General features: G+C 37.0%; 3 protein-coding genes across 9 annotated transcripts in view; 2 read left to right on the forward strand and 1 right to left on the reverse strand.

The window, feature by feature from the left end:
• Window positions 1–5,463, forward strand: part of LOC101898701 (uncharacterized) — a 25,454-nt gene extending 19,991 nt beyond the window's left edge. For all 5 annotated transcript variants that reach the window (XM_011297849.3, XM_005176450.4, XM_059130835.1 and 2 more), the window contains 4 exons: window positions 2,935–3,174; window positions 3,249–3,349; window positions 3,778–4,097; window positions 4,181–5,463. In XM_011297849.3, coding sequence (XP_011296151.1) covers window positions 2,935–3,174; window positions 3,249–3,349; window positions 3,778–4,097; window positions 4,181–4,878 — 1,359 coding nt within the window. In that variant the 3' untranslated portion in view covers window positions 4,879–5,463. The remainder of the gene's footprint in view (window positions 1–2,934; window positions 3,175–3,248; window positions 3,350–3,777; window positions 4,098–4,180) is intronic.
• On the reverse strand, window positions 5,433–10,743 carry LOC101898985 (WASH complex subunit 2). 3 transcript variants are annotated; one of them, XM_020039879.2, is made up of 5 exons: window positions 10,416–10,743; window positions 10,078–10,284; window positions 9,830–9,975; window positions 5,685–9,766; window positions 5,433–5,608 (listed from the first exon to the last, which is right to left on the reverse strand). In XM_020039879.2, exons 1-5 carry the CDS (start codon window positions 10,524–10,526, stop codon window positions 5,493–5,495), a joined length of 4,662 nt encoding a protein of 1,553 aa, XP_019895438.1. In that variant the 5' UTR covers window positions 10,527–10,743; the 3' UTR covers window positions 5,433–5,492. The 3 variants fall into 3 exon arrangements, with proteins under 3 accessions (XP_019895438.1, XP_011296157.1, XP_005176508.1); XM_011297855.3 differs by having other exon boundaries at window positions 9,830–9,978; XM_005176451.4 differs by having other exon boundaries at window positions 5,433–5,605; window positions 9,830–9,978; window positions 10,416–10,741.
• A 2,514-nt stretch (window positions 10,744–13,257) lies between these two features.
• Window positions 13,258–17,392, forward strand: LOC101899160 (protein phtf). Its single transcript, XM_005176452.4, has 11 exons — window positions 13,258–13,565; window positions 13,660–13,802; window positions 13,948–14,255; window positions 14,318–14,514; window positions 14,572–15,271; window positions 15,333–15,510; window positions 15,567–15,701; window positions 15,768–16,167; window positions 16,229–16,358; window positions 16,420–16,677; window positions 16,750–17,392. The coding sequence occupies exons 1-11, from the start codon at window positions 13,540–13,542 to the stop codon at window positions 16,975–16,977; spliced, it is 2,703 nt and encodes a 900-aa protein (XP_005176509.1). The 5' UTR covers window positions 13,258–13,539; the 3' UTR covers window positions 16,978–17,392.
• The last annotated feature ends 929 nt before the right edge of the window (window positions 17,393–18,321 follow it).

Here is an 18,321-nt window from a genome sequence, read left to right on the forward strand (position 1 = left end):
AAAGGGATTAAGCCTGACCATTTTGCAACAACAAAATACTATGGTATTCCGAACAAACAAGCCAACACTGTTCTGTAGTGCTAAATATTAAATCTTCTGCCATGAACTAAATATACCAATTTTTAGAAAAATTCGGGGAAATATGTGGCAAAAATCATCAAAATACTGAATATCTGGAGGTCCCATTATGTGGGGGCTATACGTAAACGTGGACCTATATATATTATGTTTTTAGACAAGTCCATAAAAAAATATTGCAAAAATCAAACTACCAAATATCGGGAGGTACAATTATGTGACTATATCAAATCGTGGACCGATATATCTCATTTACATCCTAGACACAATACAAATTGTTCTGCCAAATTTTGAAGCTCTATGTCAAATAATGTGGGCTCTAACGTGATTTCAACAGACAGACAGAGGGGGCATGGTTAAATGGACTTAGAATTTTATGCTGAATATGAATGTACATACTTTATGGGGTCTACAACAAATATTTAGGGATGTTACAACCGGAATGCCAAAGTTAATATACCCTCCTTTTTAAGGTTGAGGGTATAACAAGGAAAAAAGCAACTAAGTTAGCTAACTCCACCATTTGGAAAGAACTTGAAAAATTTCAAAGAATTCCGAAAAGTACCATGTAAATGATGACCTTTATACGGGGGCTACACGAAGACGTGGACCAGCATAAGTAATTTTTTGTCATAGGCTGTAGTACCCATTAAGATCTTTAAATACGAATTTTGAAACAATTTCGGTGAATAATGTCGCTAAAATCATTAAAATAGCGAATTAAGGAAGGTACCGTTATTTGGGAGCTATACGATGACGTGGACCCACATACGAACATTTTAAGCATAGGCTGTAGTACCCATTAGAAACTTCGAATACGAAATTTGAAACAATTAGGATAAATAATGTCGCTAAAACCATCAAAATGCCGAATATCGGGAGGTACCGTTATATGGGGCTATACGAAAACATGGACCGATGTGACCCCATTTCCGAACTTAACCTGCATACTAGTTAATACACATGTGTGCAAAATTTCAGGGTTCCTATTTCAATTCTTTCGAAAGGACAGACAGACGGACAGACAAAGAGACAGACATCTCTAAATCGTCTTAAAATTTTACGCTGAGCCATAATATTTACACTTTTTTTTTAATTTTATTGAATGAAAGCAAATAAAGTCGAAAATAGCATCAAATTTTAGAATAAGTTTAGATTTGTTCGAATTGGTCACCTTTGGCACGAATTATGGCCTTTAAACGGCCAATGAAACCGTCACACACTGCCCGAATGTTGCTTTGTGGTATTTTGGCCCATTCACGGCGAAGCGCTTGCTTGAGGTGATATTTTTAGTGCCAACCTTGCTTTCCAAAATACTCCAGACACAATAGTCCAACGGATTGGTATTCGGAGATTTTGGTGGGCATTGTGCCCTGGAAATGAAGCGATGAACCTCATTTTGTAACCATTATTGGGTGGCGCGTGCTGAGTGTCTCACTCAGCTGAGCTCTGTTGGAATGTCCAAGGTCTGCGGCCAAAATGTTTGCGTGCCCAAGGCATTGATACACCCTCCAGAATATTTTCGCGATGCCACCGTCGATTAATACGAGCTGAGAGCCACCATAGGCTGTTATGGCGGCCCACACCACCACCATGGCCGGCGCTTGAGTTCTGGTGACCAACCGAAGGTGCACATTTTCAGCTGACCTCTTTGGCAAGTATACACGATAATTTTGTTTGCTTACAAACTGCTGGACAACGAATGTATCCTCACTTTCGACCAAGCGAAGCAACTCTTTAGCTCTTTTGAGTCTATTTTCTTTCCGTTGCGGTTTAAGTTCTTTCACTTTTTGGAATTTCAATGGCTTTACCCCGAGCTCATTTGTCAATATTTGCCGATGGGACATTGCGATATGTTCAGCTCACGAACCATTTTTCGGCCACTGCGACGCGAGTTTCGATCAAAGCGACTTCTTTACTTTTTGCACCATTTCTGCTGATGTAGCTGATTTCTTCCGTCCACATCCTTGACGTCGGGCTACGCTACCCTCGGTCCCACGGTGACGAACAATGGTACGAGACACAAAAGATTTATTCACATTTAAATGCTGGAGTGTTCTAAAGATAGCCACTTGTGGTTTTCCAGCCAAATATAAAGAAATCACACTATCACGCTTGAATTCCATCACGAATAATTTTTTTCCTGCAAAATTCTCACCAAAATGCTTTTGCACGCTTGTAAACAATTTAATGAGCTGTCACTGGAATAATTTTAACAGCTGTCGGACGAATGGCTTACAAATGATAGCAGTCTGAAGTTGCTTGCAGTTTTTTCATCTCACCCTGTATATACTTTGTAGGGTCTAACATGAATATTTCGATGAGTTACAGACGGAATGACAAAGCTAGGATGGTATATATCCATAAAATGGTAGAGGACATAAAAATAAACCACGAGAAAGAATACAAAACTGAAATTATAAATATTTTTCAATGCCTATTTCGAAACTATTTGATTTTATTTGGCAGGGTGATTTAAAAATTAAATAAAAAATACAAAAAATACATGTACTATATTCTTACCAATTTCAATGGGGTTCGTCCTTGGTCCTAACAAATGATTTGTGCAAAATTATATCTCGATCGGCAAAAAATGCGATCTTTGTAATTTGTTTATAAAATACATGGACGGACTCACAACGATTGGTCCGTAGATTGAATCACCATTGTTTTCTGTTTTTGTCCACTTCATATTTGAATATTTTGTCCTGAAAATTTTGCGAATATCCCTCTAATCTGTTCTTTCTTTCCCTGTTTAAATCAACTTAACCCATCTGAGATACATATTTATTTTGTTTTTTTTTTTATATCATGAAAAATTTGATTTTTTACAACTTCTCCTATCATTTTTTTCAGATTGTCTACTTAGGTGCCTTTTCCTGTGAGGTATCGTGGATTTTGGAGGCCCGAGGAGACTTGCCCTATGCCGCATATGTCCTATGCACACAATATTTCATTGTCTTTGTGGCCACAACGATACTCATTCACGGTCTAGTGACGGGCCTGCCATGGGGTCTATTTGCATGGTCGGTGATCATTGGAATTCTATCAATACCTGAATTGATATTTGTTATGATTATGACAACACAACATTGGGTAAGTTGATTCAATTCGAAAATATATATTGCAACAACACCAGAAAATATTTCAATTATCTCCAAATGTTTTAGGGTTTGCAATCGGTGCACGGCCTAACGGAGTTAATAGCCTACCTCATTCGTTTGGTTATAAATTGTTTCGCTTTAATTTGCGTGATTCCCACTGGCCTAAGGTATGTACGAAAAAAAAAACACAACAGCAAGCAAAAATATGTTGTAGAAATTATTACACCAATCCAAAAAAACAGCGAATGAGAAAATGGAAATGAAAGAAACGTAAAAACTGCTGCTGCTACCAATGTATCCGCAGCAACTGATGATAATTTGTATCAATAATTCACCATATCCACATGGAGCGATGGTTTGGCCATTAAATTATTCCACTTTCATTTGTTTGCCCCAGGGATGCTACTTACTAACATAACAATAAATTAATGGATTATAACCATGTCTCCGGGCAAGTTATGGTACAAAACCAATGATTACATATGCGACCTTCAAGGGAACACCGACACATCTCTAGAGTTCATATAATTTTCAAGAAGAAAATTAATTCTCAATCACTTCATTAACATGCCATAAATTTCTGTCTCTTCAATAGATGGCGGCGCGAATCACAAGTCCTTACACAGTTGCAAGATTTGGCAACACGCCTGCAATTACAGACACCGCCACCTAGCGTGCCGATGCTGACATCAAAATCGGACTCAAGACGTTCGAGTAAGCGCATACAAAATCAACAGAGTACCTTTGAAAATTCCGGCTATCAAGTGACCGAGGTGAGCAAACCAGTCAATGGTGGCGGCTCACAACCGCAAGGATTAAATGTGTTTGGATCACAGAATGAGTTCAACGCCAGCATGTTTGCCTTGCCGTTTATCCAGCAACAATTCAATCCAGCAAGCGGAATTAATCGGAATGGTAAGTTAAATGCTATAATTGAAGCAATCCAATAGTGTTTTCAAATGAAATTTTCTACTTCATTTCTCGGTTCTCATTTTCAGGCAATCGCACCCAATCATTAATGGATCTACGTTGTACCCTGCCGGGCCTGTACAATCCCCGCTATGTTATAGAGAACAGCGATGAAAAGAACGGCAAATATTTCAACATAACAATTGATGATTTGAAAAATAATCTACAAGATTCCCACAAACAGCCAGCTTCCCTGGTGGGCTCCTCGTCCAACGATCCAATTTATTGCTCCATTGAACCCAAGCAGCCGTCACCGCCAACACAACCACGCGGACAAAGAGAACCCATGGCATTGCCGGGACAACAGCAACCACCCACTAAGCTGGCCCGTAACTGTATATCCTTGGAGAATCTGGAGGGTATAAACAAGGTTCAAAGCGATTTAGCCGCCTATGGTCACAATCTGCTGCAAAACTATAATCAGCAACAACAGTACTACTTAGCCATGCTGGGGTACCTGCAAGAGCACCAACAACACTCGGCCCAATTCGCCATGAATGGTGGTATTTATCGCCGACCGGGCAGTCAGACCAGTCTCAATCCACAAGTGTTGGCAGGCAATGCAGCAATGCCGCAACAATTCCAGCGACGCAATTCCCAACAACTACAATACTACGGCGGTTTCGGCTATGCCAACTACACAAACCCCTACATAACAGCGAATTCGAAATTGTCTTTGGGCAATGAGTCGGATGATTATCGCAAGTATCGCGATGTGGCTTTGTAGGCCACATCCCTTCCAGAAGTTCTAGTTTAAGGCAATTGTAAGTTTAGTTTTCATTATTGTTTTGTTACACCTTGAAGGTGCTCAGCTATTTCCACGAATAATAAATAGTAGAAGTGTCAAGTCATCGCGTAAAAATAGTTCGAAAATAAGGAAAGACATTTTTTTATAGTTAAGATTTAGCCAAAGATCGATAAACCCAACTAACTCAAGTGAAATACCAACTATAGGCTATTTTGAAATTACGATCCACAAGTAAGCTAATGGCAGTTTTGTTTGCTTTTGTTTATTCGACTAAGAAGACTAAGAATAAACGTCCAGTGCAATTGATTTTTTTTTTTTTTTTTAATTTTGTGAAACAATTGATATTTATTTATATATTTTTATATTTTTTAGTAATAATAGTTCTATAGAGTTAAGTTTTATATAAAGAACAAACACAACGATTTTTGCTTTTGTAATATAACTATTCCATACGCTCCATATTTCTAAGATCAATTCAATGTAAATACAAAAAAAAAAGAAACAAATAACTAAAAACTCTCTATTAAATATAAAAAAATATTCGTTATACGAATTTTGAATGCACTTTCGCCTTTAAATGGTTTGTAGGTCTGTTATAAAAGATCAGCTAAGGGATTATCGGCTATGGGCGTCTTTGTCGATTGTTTTGTTTCGGCGGCGTGTTTGGTGACAACTTGAGTTGCTGCAGAACTGGGATTTTTCTTTGCTGCTCAAAAATAAAAAGATATGCCAATACAATTTATTAGAATATAATTAAATTGAGGATTCAATCACAGACTACTTACCTAGGGGTGTGCTCTTAAACAGATCATTGTCGTCATCATCACTATCGATGTCACTAAAAATACTGCTGGAATGTGTCGTTGCTTTTGGTTTACTTTTCGATAGTGGAAGTTTGGTGCTTGGCTTTAAGAAATCTTCATCGTCGTCACTGTCATCACTGAAGAGAGACGAATGTTTATTGGAATTGGATGCAATCGTTTGAGTTGCGGTCATTTTTGGTGGTGGCTCACTGACACTATGTTTTACTTTTTGCGTTGCAGGGCTAGGTAAATTCGCTTGTTTCGATGAAACTAACTTAGCAAAGAAATCGCTTTCGCTTTCAGAATCGGAGTCGGTGAAAAGTGATTTTGAACTAGGTTTAGTAATTTCTTTACTTGCTGAGGAGGACAGGTTTGATGGTGTTTTTGCTGCAATGGATGTCATTGGTGTTGTTAAAGGATTTTGATTGTCTTTGGAAGTAACTAAAGGATTTGCAGGCGATTTGGTATTTGTTGTATTTATCTCGGCAGACACTGAAGGTTTATTGGAAACTGTAGTTATGGAACCCGCCGATGTTAAGGTGGCTGACATTCCCACCGTTGTATTTTTGGGGTTATTTCCAACATTTTTACTAACGATATTTTTAAATAAATCAATGTCGTCTGCTTCCTCATCATCTCCATCGAGAAAACTAAGCGCGGAAACTTTCTGTGCTTCTTTTTTCACAGCTTCTTTCTCAATCTCAAGACCTTTTGTATTATGTATAGAAATATCTTTATTTTCAGGACCCTCGGGAGGTTTTGCATGAACCATTGAATTTTTATGTGTTTCCGTCATATTATTTTCATCGGTTTGGTCATCTATTAGATTCTCCTCCAATAACGATTTTCGAATATTTTCTTGTCTTGCTTTTCGAGTTGAGGGCCTGCGATTTAGAGGGGCCCTTACACGATTTTTATTAACATTGGGTAGAATATGATCTTTTTGGATACTTGGGGAACCATCGTGATTGGCTTTCGTTTCAATTGGTGTCGATGGAGGCATATGTTGTTCACTTTCTTCTCTTTGCTTTTGCATTACTTTTGAGGAATTAGTCTTGCCAACACCACCAGGTAACAGAGCCTGGACATTTATATTGAAATTGGGCATTTGAAGTTTTGAAATTGGACGATAATTAAATGATTTTACATTAGTCACATTTTCATCTGACACTGTCTTGGCAATCATCACTTCTTTATCTGAAATTCTGGTTAGATTTTCGACAACCGTTTTTTCGTTATCTTTCTGGGAAGTGATCGATTTCTCACTAATCACATTCGCATCGCTCTCATTTTCAATACCCACATAGTTTCCTTCTATGTCCGCTGGAGCTTCATGCTTTTTAACAAGAGTAGATTCATCCTTGATGTGCTTGTCAACACTGGGTGGTTCCTCATCAAACACTGGATGTAAATAAGTCGAAGGTCTATTTTGGTTGCGATCTATAGCCTGAATAGTTTCATTGAAATCATCATAAAATACACTGCTGAGTTTTTTCGTAGTGCCTATTTCTTTTGTGTCCCGCTGCTCAATAACGTCTTCAAAATCATTGTCTTCAGGTGGTATATCGCTAAACAGTTGTAATCCTTTATATTCCGAAACCTTATCGGCTGGTGCTGTTACAGTTTTGGACATTTCAGGTTCAGAATACAAATCGTGATCTAAATCGAAGCCACCAAATTTCACACTAGGATTTTGAGAGGACTTTCCCAGAGATTCAAAGAAATCATTGTCATCAGGTGGCTCATCAAAAAGCAGGCTTGAATCGAAGTTGTATGTCTTAGTGCTGGAAGATGTTACTACTTCCGGTGGCACCGTCAAACCTTCATCGGAAACTGGTTCATTAGCATTTTGTTCCAACTGATTATTATCGTTTTTGATCTCAGGAGTTTTCTTAATAAAACCATCACTACATGGTATATCAATATGAGGTGGATCTTCAAAAACATTGCCAACTGTATCCTCTGGAACATTTGAATTTCTACCACTTTCTTTTGCAAGATTGAACGATTGAACCAAAGATTCTTCTTTCTCTTTATTTTCTGAGGCAGTGGAAAACAGATCAGGCTTATAGTTTTCTTCACCGACGTTTGCATCAATAGACACAGTCTTATCAGCCTCATCCGGATTAGTAACGTTATCATCATTGCCATCGAACAAATTTGTAATTTTTGCGGCGAGTGGTGTAGTAACTTTGCTTGTATCCGTATGTTGTTTTTCTTTATCTGTCAGAACCTTATGTTCTACTACGTTGTTACTTAAAGGCGGGACATCCTCCTCCTGTACTACGCTAGACTTTCTTGGCAAAGGAGATGGTATTATAAGATCATCGTCAAAAATACTTTTCTTTCCTTCCGAAGCATTTTTCTGCTGTACGGTTGGATCATGTAATGCAACAACTTTATCAAATAAGTTCTCCGTTTTCAAATTATTTGATTGATGTTTATGAGTATCCTCATGGGTGTCTTCCAAAGTATCTCTGGATAGTTTTGGAGATGGTATTATACTTTCATTGTCTTTATTTTGCTCATTCACGTCTCCAGGGAGGGGTTTAAGGGCAGCTTGATGATGGACTTCTTTAATATCAGATGATTTCTCTTGAACTTCATTGGATTTTTCAGAAATTTCAACATTTTTTTCAGTTTCTTTGGGATTTTCTATGCTTGGAGATATTGTCTTCTCCTTCACATCATCCTCAAATAGGTCAATTGCCTTAATCTTGGTTTCAAATGCAGGAGTTGTAGTGACATCACCAGGTGTTTGTTTGCTTTGAGCAATGCTCGATATTTCTGTCTTCTTTTCAAGTTTATCCAGACCAGCTGAAAATATTCTCGGTTTGACTTTGAAAAGGTTATCCTCGTCTTCATCTTCATCATCATCGAACAGATTTGTGGTTTTTAAACTACTGAAAATGCTTGGCTTTGTAATAATATCTTGTTTTTCGCTTCCCTTTATCGGCCCGGTTTTGAATTGGACATCATCCTCTTCATCGTTGCTATCTTCAAATAGGTTTATATGACGTTTTTTATTTTCAGTTTTGTCTTTAACACCAACAAACTTATTTATTTCAGGGGATGGTTTTTTCAAACTTTCCGTGGCAAGCGTTGGTTGTGACTCTAATTTCGAAGGTGTATCTTTTCGAACAAAAGCACTTAAGAAATCGTCATCATCGTCTTCATCATCAAATAAATTAATATGACGATTTGCTGGAGAAGCTGTAGACTGTGTTTTATTATTTTGCTTCACTGCAGTAACGGCGCTTCGGGGAGTATCTGTTTTATGGAATAGCTTATCTTGGAGTTCATCAACAAAAACTGGTTTAGGAATTTCATATGTTTTGGGTTTAGCAATGCTTTGTTGGTCCACTGTGGGCTTTTTCTCTCCAGTAAAACTGGCTTTTCTTTCAGTAGTTGCTACTGGCTCGTTGCGTATGCTTCCGGCAATACTTAAATGTTTGTATACCTCATCATCGTCATCGTTAAAAAGATTAACAGTCTTACGGGAAATGCTTGAGGAGGGAGTCGACTGCACATCTTCGGGAGGCTCTGAAAATAAATCTGTGTATGGCGGTATATTCGATTGAAATGGTCGAGGTTTCGGTAAAGTTGTGACCTTTGTTGCATTTGACTCTTGCAAACTTGGATTTTTAGAATTTGTAGAACTGCTACTTTCAGAACGTTTAACATTGTTAGTGGGCGTGTGGAAGTTGATTATTTTCGCACTCGACGATTGAGCAGAGCTTGATTCACTAAATGACTGGGAGTTCGATGTTTTAGGAGGTATTAAGGCTGATGAGGCGTTTCTGACTTCAAAATTGCCACCAAAAGTATTGTTGCTTGCCGAGAAACTTGAAGCACATTCGGAATTTGTCTCGTAGGAATCATCATTGTCAGCTGCAGCCGACAAGGATGATTCCGAGAATGCATCAGATGCCTCATCTCCAGAATAAGAGGATTCACGCTGTTCGTATTGAAGGCCAACATGTGATGACATATGCCAATCTTTCGAACCAAAGATGTGTGGCAAAGGTCTTTCATTGTATGGATTCACGGGTTGAAAAATACAACTGCAAAGCCCGAAAACCATAAATGATAAGCAGTTTATTGTTAAGTGAATACTAGAGACTTACGTCTTTTCACGCTTTCCCTCGTCGACGTCATCATCATCATCATCTGAATCATATACATCTATTGAATATTTTTCGTAAATACGCAATAACTTTAGATTGTTATCCAAAAAGGCAGCAAAAGTTTCTTTTGCACTTGGTTTATCCAACTTCTAAAAAGAATTTTGAATGTTATTTTTCATAACATGCACTTATTCATTTCGTTTTAAAATCGTTGTCTATACCAAAGAAGACACAGTTGTAAAACTTACATCAACGCCATTTGTGGGCTGTAGATTATTCCCACTGGGTGAAGCCGTTTCATCATCATCTTCTACCCGACATTCTACAAACTGGTTGCCATATTGAAGCGCCGTCAAACTGTTGGTTACATTATCCAGAGCATTGTGGGTATATTTTACATTATTATTGAGGCGATCGAAATTTTCTGTAGTTCGAGAAGCTCTAGCATGCAAATTCTAAAAAGAAATATGATTCCGATTGGATAGTATTCCTATTGCTATTACATTCCTATTAGCCTCGCGGCATCTTATGTTTTGTACAAACAATTTTGCAATCGTTATCAATTTTCAAAACACATTATTATAACCTGTGATATTTTATTCATCCACTGCAATAACTGATAATCTCCTGCAAATGTCCAATCGCCAGCTTGATCCAATATTGAGTCTAGATTTACATCCGATGTGTCTGGCTCCATGTTTCTCTTTTGAATGATTCTTTCTTACGTTCTTGGGTTGTTGATATGTTTATTCGCTCATTGAGATTATTCCAAACCAATGTTCGTTGCAAATTACACAATCTCACCAAGTATAAACTATTAAACTTTTAAAAAGTGCATAAATATAAGAAATATTTAGGAAAATCGCGTCGTTTGATTCAATAATAAAGTAATAAACAAAACATAATCGATAAAGATATAGAGTTTTAAAGATCGAAAAATACTTTGGACCAGCTGAGTGCTAGGGACTTTTAAATCAACGACAACAGTACCGTAGGCAAATTAAAATATAGACAATGAAATACTCTCAACGCTTATCATAGAAAATATTTGAATCAGACAACGAAAAGTAGTTGTCTACATGTTTATTTTTTCCATTTGTCAATTAGGATTATTTCGGTTCAGAGTTTCGCGCGGACTTTTGAAGCATGCTTTGTTTTTTCCGCCGGTTATGGTTCGGTTCTGTTCAGTGTTATGCATAAATACATTACTATCCAGTCCAGCACACAAACTGCTTGTCAAAATTCATTGCACTAGTCGTGAGTTAACAAAAAAAAAAAACTGCAACAAAGTCAAGCGCCATAATTTTTATTTTTTTTAATTTTATTAAATGAAAGAAAAAATGTCGAAAATAGCATTAAATTTTAGAATAAGTTTAAATTTATTCGAATTGGTCACTTTTGGCACGAATTTTGGCCTTTAAACGGCCAGTGAAACCGTTACACGCTGCCCGACACTTTGGTATTTTGTAGTGCCAACCTTGCTTTCCAAAATACTCCAGACACAATATTCCAACGGAAAGGTATCCGGAGAATTTGGTAGCCATTGTGTGCTGGAAATGAAGCAAGCAACCTCATTTTGTAACCATTCTTGGGTGGCGCGTGCTGAGTGTCTCACTCAGCTGAGCTCTGTTGGAATGTCCAAGGTCTGCGGCCAAAATTTTTGCATGCCCAAGGCTTTAATACGCCCATCAGAATATTTTCGCGATAATATTCGATTAATACGAGCGGAGAGCGACCATCGTCTGTTATGGCGGCCCACACCATCATCATGACTGGCGCTTGAGTTCTGGTGGCCAACCTAAGGTACACATTTTCAGCTGACCTCTTTGGCAAGTAAACACGATAATTTTGTTTGTTTACAAACTGCTGGACAGCAAATGTTTTCTCATCGGAGAAAACCGAATTCGGCAGTTCACCACTTTCGGCCAAGCGAAACAACTCTTTAGCTCTTTCTTTTGTGGTGTAAGTTCTTGCACTTTTTGGAGTTTCAATGACTTTACCCCGAGCTTATTTTTTAATATTTGCCAGCTCACGAGCCATTTTTCGGCCACGGCGACTCGGGTTTCAATCAAGTCGCTTCTTTACTTTTCGAACCATTTCTGTTGATGTTGCTGTTTTCTTCCATCCACATTATTCACGTCGGGCTACGCTACACCCACGGTCGCACGGTAATGGTAAATTCTCACCTAAATGCTTTTGTACGCTTGTAAACAATATAAAGAGCTGTCACTGGAATAATTTTAACAGTTGTCGGACAAGTGGTATAGAAATGACAGCAGTCTGAAATTGGTTGCAATTTTTTCATCTCGGCCTGTATATGTTTAAAATTAGGGAACTAATAAAAAATAATAATACGTTGTCTACGTTCCGACACAAATTCCCAATTTTGGTGAACCGAACCATTTTTTTAAGTTTAAAAACGGATTTTGGTGCGGCTTAAAAGTTTGGTTTACGGTTCGGTTCATTTATAGAGCATGTATTAGAATATGTGATTCGAACATTTTATAATTGTACTAATGATTAGCAACTAATCTAATGTGGCGTTTCCACTGCACTTGATTCGCTCTCTATTCGTTGTTTGGCCCTTAACTATGAAAAAACTATCTAATTCTTCACACAAAATTTCCTGAGCGAACACTTATATTTGTACGTTGTTCAAATCAAATCACTCTCAGAACAACGAAAAATATATCCCATCCCTAACAAATGAGAGCATTTATCGAAAAAATAAATTATGACATTTAAAAATTAAAAATAGGAAAATTTAATGAAATTCTAAAATTTTTTGGGAAGACTGAAAATTATGAATGAAAACTACAATGTTGAATGGCGTATGTACATTCAAACGAAAGTACATTTTGTTTTCTCTCTCATCCGAGGTGCGCATTTTGTCCACGAGTTGAAATTTCCACAGAAAACTGGAAACAAAAGATGCAATATTTTCAAAATGTTTGTGTCGGCAGAAAAAAAGTTTAACAAGTGTCTCTCCAGCAGAATTTGAAAATAGAAAAATACTAAAATATGTCCAAAATGTCAACATTTACACAAAAAGTTGAAAACATGAATGAAAATTGTAAAATTAATGATATAATAAATCTTTGGGAGGAAAACAATAATTCTTCTATTCATATTAGTGTGAATTTAATGTATTTTCGTATAAATTCCCATTTAAATTAAACAAACAAATTTTTTGAAAAAAGGAATTATTTTACTATGAATTACGAATCGTGCCGTATGAACGGGTTAATTCGTGTACGTGATTCTGAGAGCAAACAACGTCATTCAATTTATCGTGTGAACATGCTATAAATGGGTGAAATTAGCAGCTGACACAACATCCTTATTAATTGTACCTCTCCCGTTTAATTTATCGACAAGCAACAAATCGATTACTTCGATGTTTACTGGCTACAAGAAAAGTCGACTTATGTATCCCCCAATCAGAAACAAAACAGAGGAAAAGAAATGAAGTAAACATTGAGAAAATCAATTCTTTTTGTTTTCGAAAAAAAAAACTTGAAAGAAATTTGGAATTGGATTGAACGAAACGTTGGCCGATGCTGTTATTGCAAAAACGCTGAAAACCGTTAACATTTAAGTCTTCGGTGGTCCTGCATTTTTGAGATTTTCACCAGGTCAAAAATAACTTCTATTTTAAGTCATTCGTATTGTGAATCAATAGAAAGAACTGCAGTTTTGTGATTGGTATTATGATATTGGATGAAATAGTCTCATGGTATGTGGTCGTGCTGGTTGTTGTTGAGATAAGACAAAGCACTTCCGAAACACAGTCATATACAAATGTGCGTTGTATTTTTCTCTATTTATAGGTATCAGAAAAAGATTGGAACCTACGACAAAGAACCATGGGAGAAGACAGTTGAAATGAAAATATTGGATGGCTTCAATAGCGGAGTAGCTCTGAAGACAGCAAAGCTAAAGACCGAGTTAATCGATGTAGACTTGGTTAGAGGTAAGGCCAAATTGAATGTTAAAGAAATACAATTTTTTATAAAAAAAATGAAGTTTAGTGTTTTAAATTCACCTGCTGTATAGCTTTGAAACACTTGTTCTATTCCTGTTTTTCATTTCTGTATTGCTATGTCCGCCTTTTGTAGGTTCAAGCTTTCCCAAGGCTAAGCCGAAACAATCATTAACAACTGTGATACGTTTATCAATATTACGTTACATATTTCTGCCCCTCTATGCACAATGGTGGGTGAAGCAAACCTCCCGCAATGCATTCGGCTTGTTATTCGTACTTTATTTAACCCAAATGATAAATTGGGCCGTCTACACCTGCAATGTGAATCGTTTGGAAGCTACAGCAGCATTAAATGTAAGCAGCGATAGCATTACAACGACGACGACGGCGACAAACTTAAGCCAAACAATTACAAACAACGATGAAAAATCAGAGAATGATGTAAGTGATGCAACAAAGATTGAAAGGCGATTTTTATGTTCAAGTCATACCATGCATTTCAGCATATCGTTTCACTTTCGGAGCTTTTGATTCCTATGGCCTTAAGTCTTCTACTAAGTCTAATACACTCTCAGATAGTAGCTACGAATATAGCTCAAGTTGGAGGCGTCAAGTGCAAAAGAAGACGTTACTCCAATGCCAGCCAGAGCAGCAATGGGCGACAAGGAAAATTCATGCGTAGACGCAAAAAGCTAGTTAAGTGAGTTGCGCATTCCATCTGGAAGCCGTATAGAATAATTATTTCCATGCCTTTCAGATTGAGAAGCCAGGATCTGTTGGAAAATAACAAAAAATATACAAGTGGGGCAGGCGTTGGTGGCAATGATTTGGCGGCTACTACCAAATCTAATCCAAATCCATCTAAATCCATTTTGGAAATTCCATGTGCACCCTACCAACAGCCTCCCACATCTTTAAAACTGAACTTGGGGGCTTCACAACAACCCCCTTATTTATCACAACTAAAGCTAGATCTCAGTGATACAATCACAAATTCAGAAGACTTTTTATTGAACAACGCCGCGGAATGCACTCTACGCAAGCGTAATGTCAAGTTTGCAGAAACGCAGGAGAAGCAGCAGCAAACCTCTCCGCAATCAATATCCACTACCAGTAGTACACGAACATCGTTAAAAGGTGAAAATTCCAGCCCATCGTCGAACAGTCCGTGTTTATCGCCAACTAAATCTGTTCGTATCGATGATTGCGTACAAGAATTCTATGAAGATTTAATGAGTAGGTCTTCAGCTACAACGGCTCAACAACAGCGGGCAGCAAATGCACCGGCAGAAGGACAAAATGCCTCGAATACACGTCGTACTGTCGGAGAGGATGATGGATTTGAAAGTCTGAATGGCAAGAGTTCTAGTGGTGAGGACAACAATGCGTCACCACACGCTTTACGATTACGTTCAAATATTGGCAACAGTCATGAACGGGTGGAGCTAATGACAGAGGTAGGTGTTCATCAAATACCAAATAGAGTAAAAGGATTAAAAAACCTGAAATCTGTTTTAGCGCAAAATAAAAACACACAACAGTGACGCCAAATCCCGCGATGTAAGCAGTGATGAGACCGAAGAAGATGGAGACGATGGGGATTTAATTTCAAGTCCAGCATCACAAGGTGGTAACACGTCCAATTGCAACGAATGCACGACCTCTGCCACAGAATGGCTGGGCATTACAACAAACAGTAAGTCCAACAACTATCCCATTTGTATTTATGCGAAATAATCATCCCCATTGTAGGTGACGAGTGCAGTTACAGTTCAGAGTATGATAATTCCGATGATTATAAGGGCAATCAATATTCGGACGAAAATATATCCGATTTGGATTATACGCCAACCGTCATTTTAAACCCCCATGGGACCAGTGACAGGAGTAAGTAAATCAAAATATTATATATTAGCTCCCATTGCTTAAAGTGGTGTGGCTTCCTCATTTCAGTTAGCTGCACTATTTGGGATCATCGTGAAATTAAAAAGGCCCAAATGTCTGTTTTGGAGATATCTTCTGCAATCATTGAGAACGTTGAATTGATGCCCGAAACAAACGATTACATTTATATCGGTATATTTTTCTCATTTGTATTATCACTGATACCGGTTTTCTGTAGGCTGTGCGAAATAACAATGGATTCGGAAAAATCCAGCGAAATCAATTATTTGGATTTACCAATGATGCTGTGGGAGAAGGCTTCATTTTCGTTCACCGCTATTTTTCGTTTTGCATTTGGCGACACCAAGTGGGAGAGAACGGTTCTGATCATAGGGTTCGTCAACCGTTTATGTTTGACCCTCATACTTTTCATGTTTTTTAGTGTGGCCGAACGTACTTTCAAACAGAGGTAAATTAAAAAAAAACATGTGATGTTAATTAACCTTTCATAATATAACGTTCTTCGTCAGATTTCTCTATGCCAAGCTGTTTTCACATCTAACGTCGTCTAGACGAGCCAGGAAATCTAATTTACCTCATTTCCGCTTGAACAAAGTGCGAAATATTAAAACCTGGCTAAGTGTACGCTCGTATTTAAAGGTAAGAAATTTCTAATGGGGAGCAAAAATAATAACAAATAACATCTGCCATCTGATTCTAGAAACGGGGTCCCCAACGTTCGGTTGACATCATTGTATCGGCAGCTTTCATTGTAACCTTGTTGCTGTTGGCGTTCTTAAGCGTCGAATGGTTAAAGGATTCAGTGCATTTACACTCTCACCTAAATCTGGAAGCATTGTTGTGGTCAAGCACAATTGGAATTTTCCTGCTGCGATTCATGACCTTGGGCAATAAAATTCACCATAAATACCGAAGTGTTTCTGTACTAATAACGGAACAGATCAACCTCTACTTACAGGTATGTTCTTCATTTTTTTATATATATTTAAAGATGTATCAATTCACTTTGTATGAATTTTCCCTTTTCTAGATTGAAAAGAAACCCAAAAAGAAAGACGAACTTATGGTCTCAAATAGTGTTCTAAAACTGGCATCTGATTTATTGAAGGAGCTGGAGACACCATTTAAAATATCCGGGCTCAGTGCAAATCCATATCTTTTTACAACAATCAAAGTAGTGATTTTGTCAGCCTTATCTGGAGTTCTTAGCGAAATGCTGGGCTTTAAGCTAAAATTACATAAAATCAAAATAAAATAATTGTATGTACCTTCAAAAATTTAGCACTTGATGTCTGTACTTTCGTAGATCGTAGTGAATATTTTTTTCTATTTCTATTCTTATTATTATTATTTTCTAAATGAATGGAATGCACAGGCTTAATTGAACGTTTACAAAGCAGACCACTAAGGTTGTGATTTCCATGTAATATAAACAAAGTGATGATGGATGAACAAAATAATGCCATAGATTTATTCATTTTAAAGTATCGCAATACGTGTGAATGTATTTACCTATATATTTATATTTAGAAAAGTGTATTATTGTGATGTTGTATTTGTTTTCAAATCTCTCAAAAGATATTCTTCAAAATTCATAGCTTATAAGAATTACACATCTATCTAAAAGAGGCAAACTTAGTATTCAGTTGATAATAAAGTAATATTTAAACAAATTTCTTACTTTAATCTGTTGATAAATTTTATGCAGTTGGCTCTCAGCACTCAGCCAAGCTACTCGACTTGGATAACACATTTAATCGTTTTTCAAAAATTACACTTGATTATTTCCGTATTTTTCGAGATCGTCATATAATGTGCAACTACATTTTTTATGGAATTGTTTTTAACTGCCAAATATATTTGCATTACATACGTTTAACTCTGATAATTGATAAATCTAAATATGGGTATATAGAACACGCCTTAAATTTAAACTACTTTTAATACCAAATTTCCATCTGGGTTAGCCCTGATTATTAACCAATCACAATAATGTTGGCTACAGACAAACATACATTAAAATTATTGTATATAAGGGTTAGCCCAGTAACGGATTTTTGGTCTGTTCCAGAACTGCAAGAATGTTAAAGTTTTGAATAAGATTTCGCAAAAAAAAATTGCAAAACTAGGCGATTCTTACAGGTTTTGGAACAGAGTAATTGTATGTAAAAGTGCTATTTTTGTGCATGGTCCACTATCATGTTTAACCCTGGAAGGTACTTTGGACTTAGGCATACTTTTACAATTTTGATACTTTGTTGGCTATTGGTTTATTTTTTGTTCTGCGATTTCAATCACAATAATGAATTTTGACATTTATATAGGTAGTCAGCTAGTTTGGAAAGGGCACTTTACAACTGGATCATGGTAGAAGACTATAGGTAGATGGAACAACGCTTGGGAACATTAATATGTCAAAAATTTTATAGTGTTTTGTCAAAAATAAGTAGATCTTTATGTTTTCTTATACAACGCAAATCGGAGTTTGTAATGATATGCATTTTCAACAATTTTGTCAAATTTCAATAATTTTTCATTCAAGATTTTCAATTCCAAAATCGCATTGATCCGACTACCTGAATTCTTCTACCACGAAGTTTCC

This window comes from Musca domestica, unplaced genomic scaffold (genome assembly GCF_030504385.1).
Source record: "Musca domestica strain aabys unplaced genomic scaffold, Musca_domestica.polishedcontigs.V.1.1 8, whole genome shotgun sequence".
Taxonomy (NCBI): Eukaryota; Metazoa; Arthropoda; class Insecta; order Diptera; family Muscidae; genus Musca; species Musca domestica.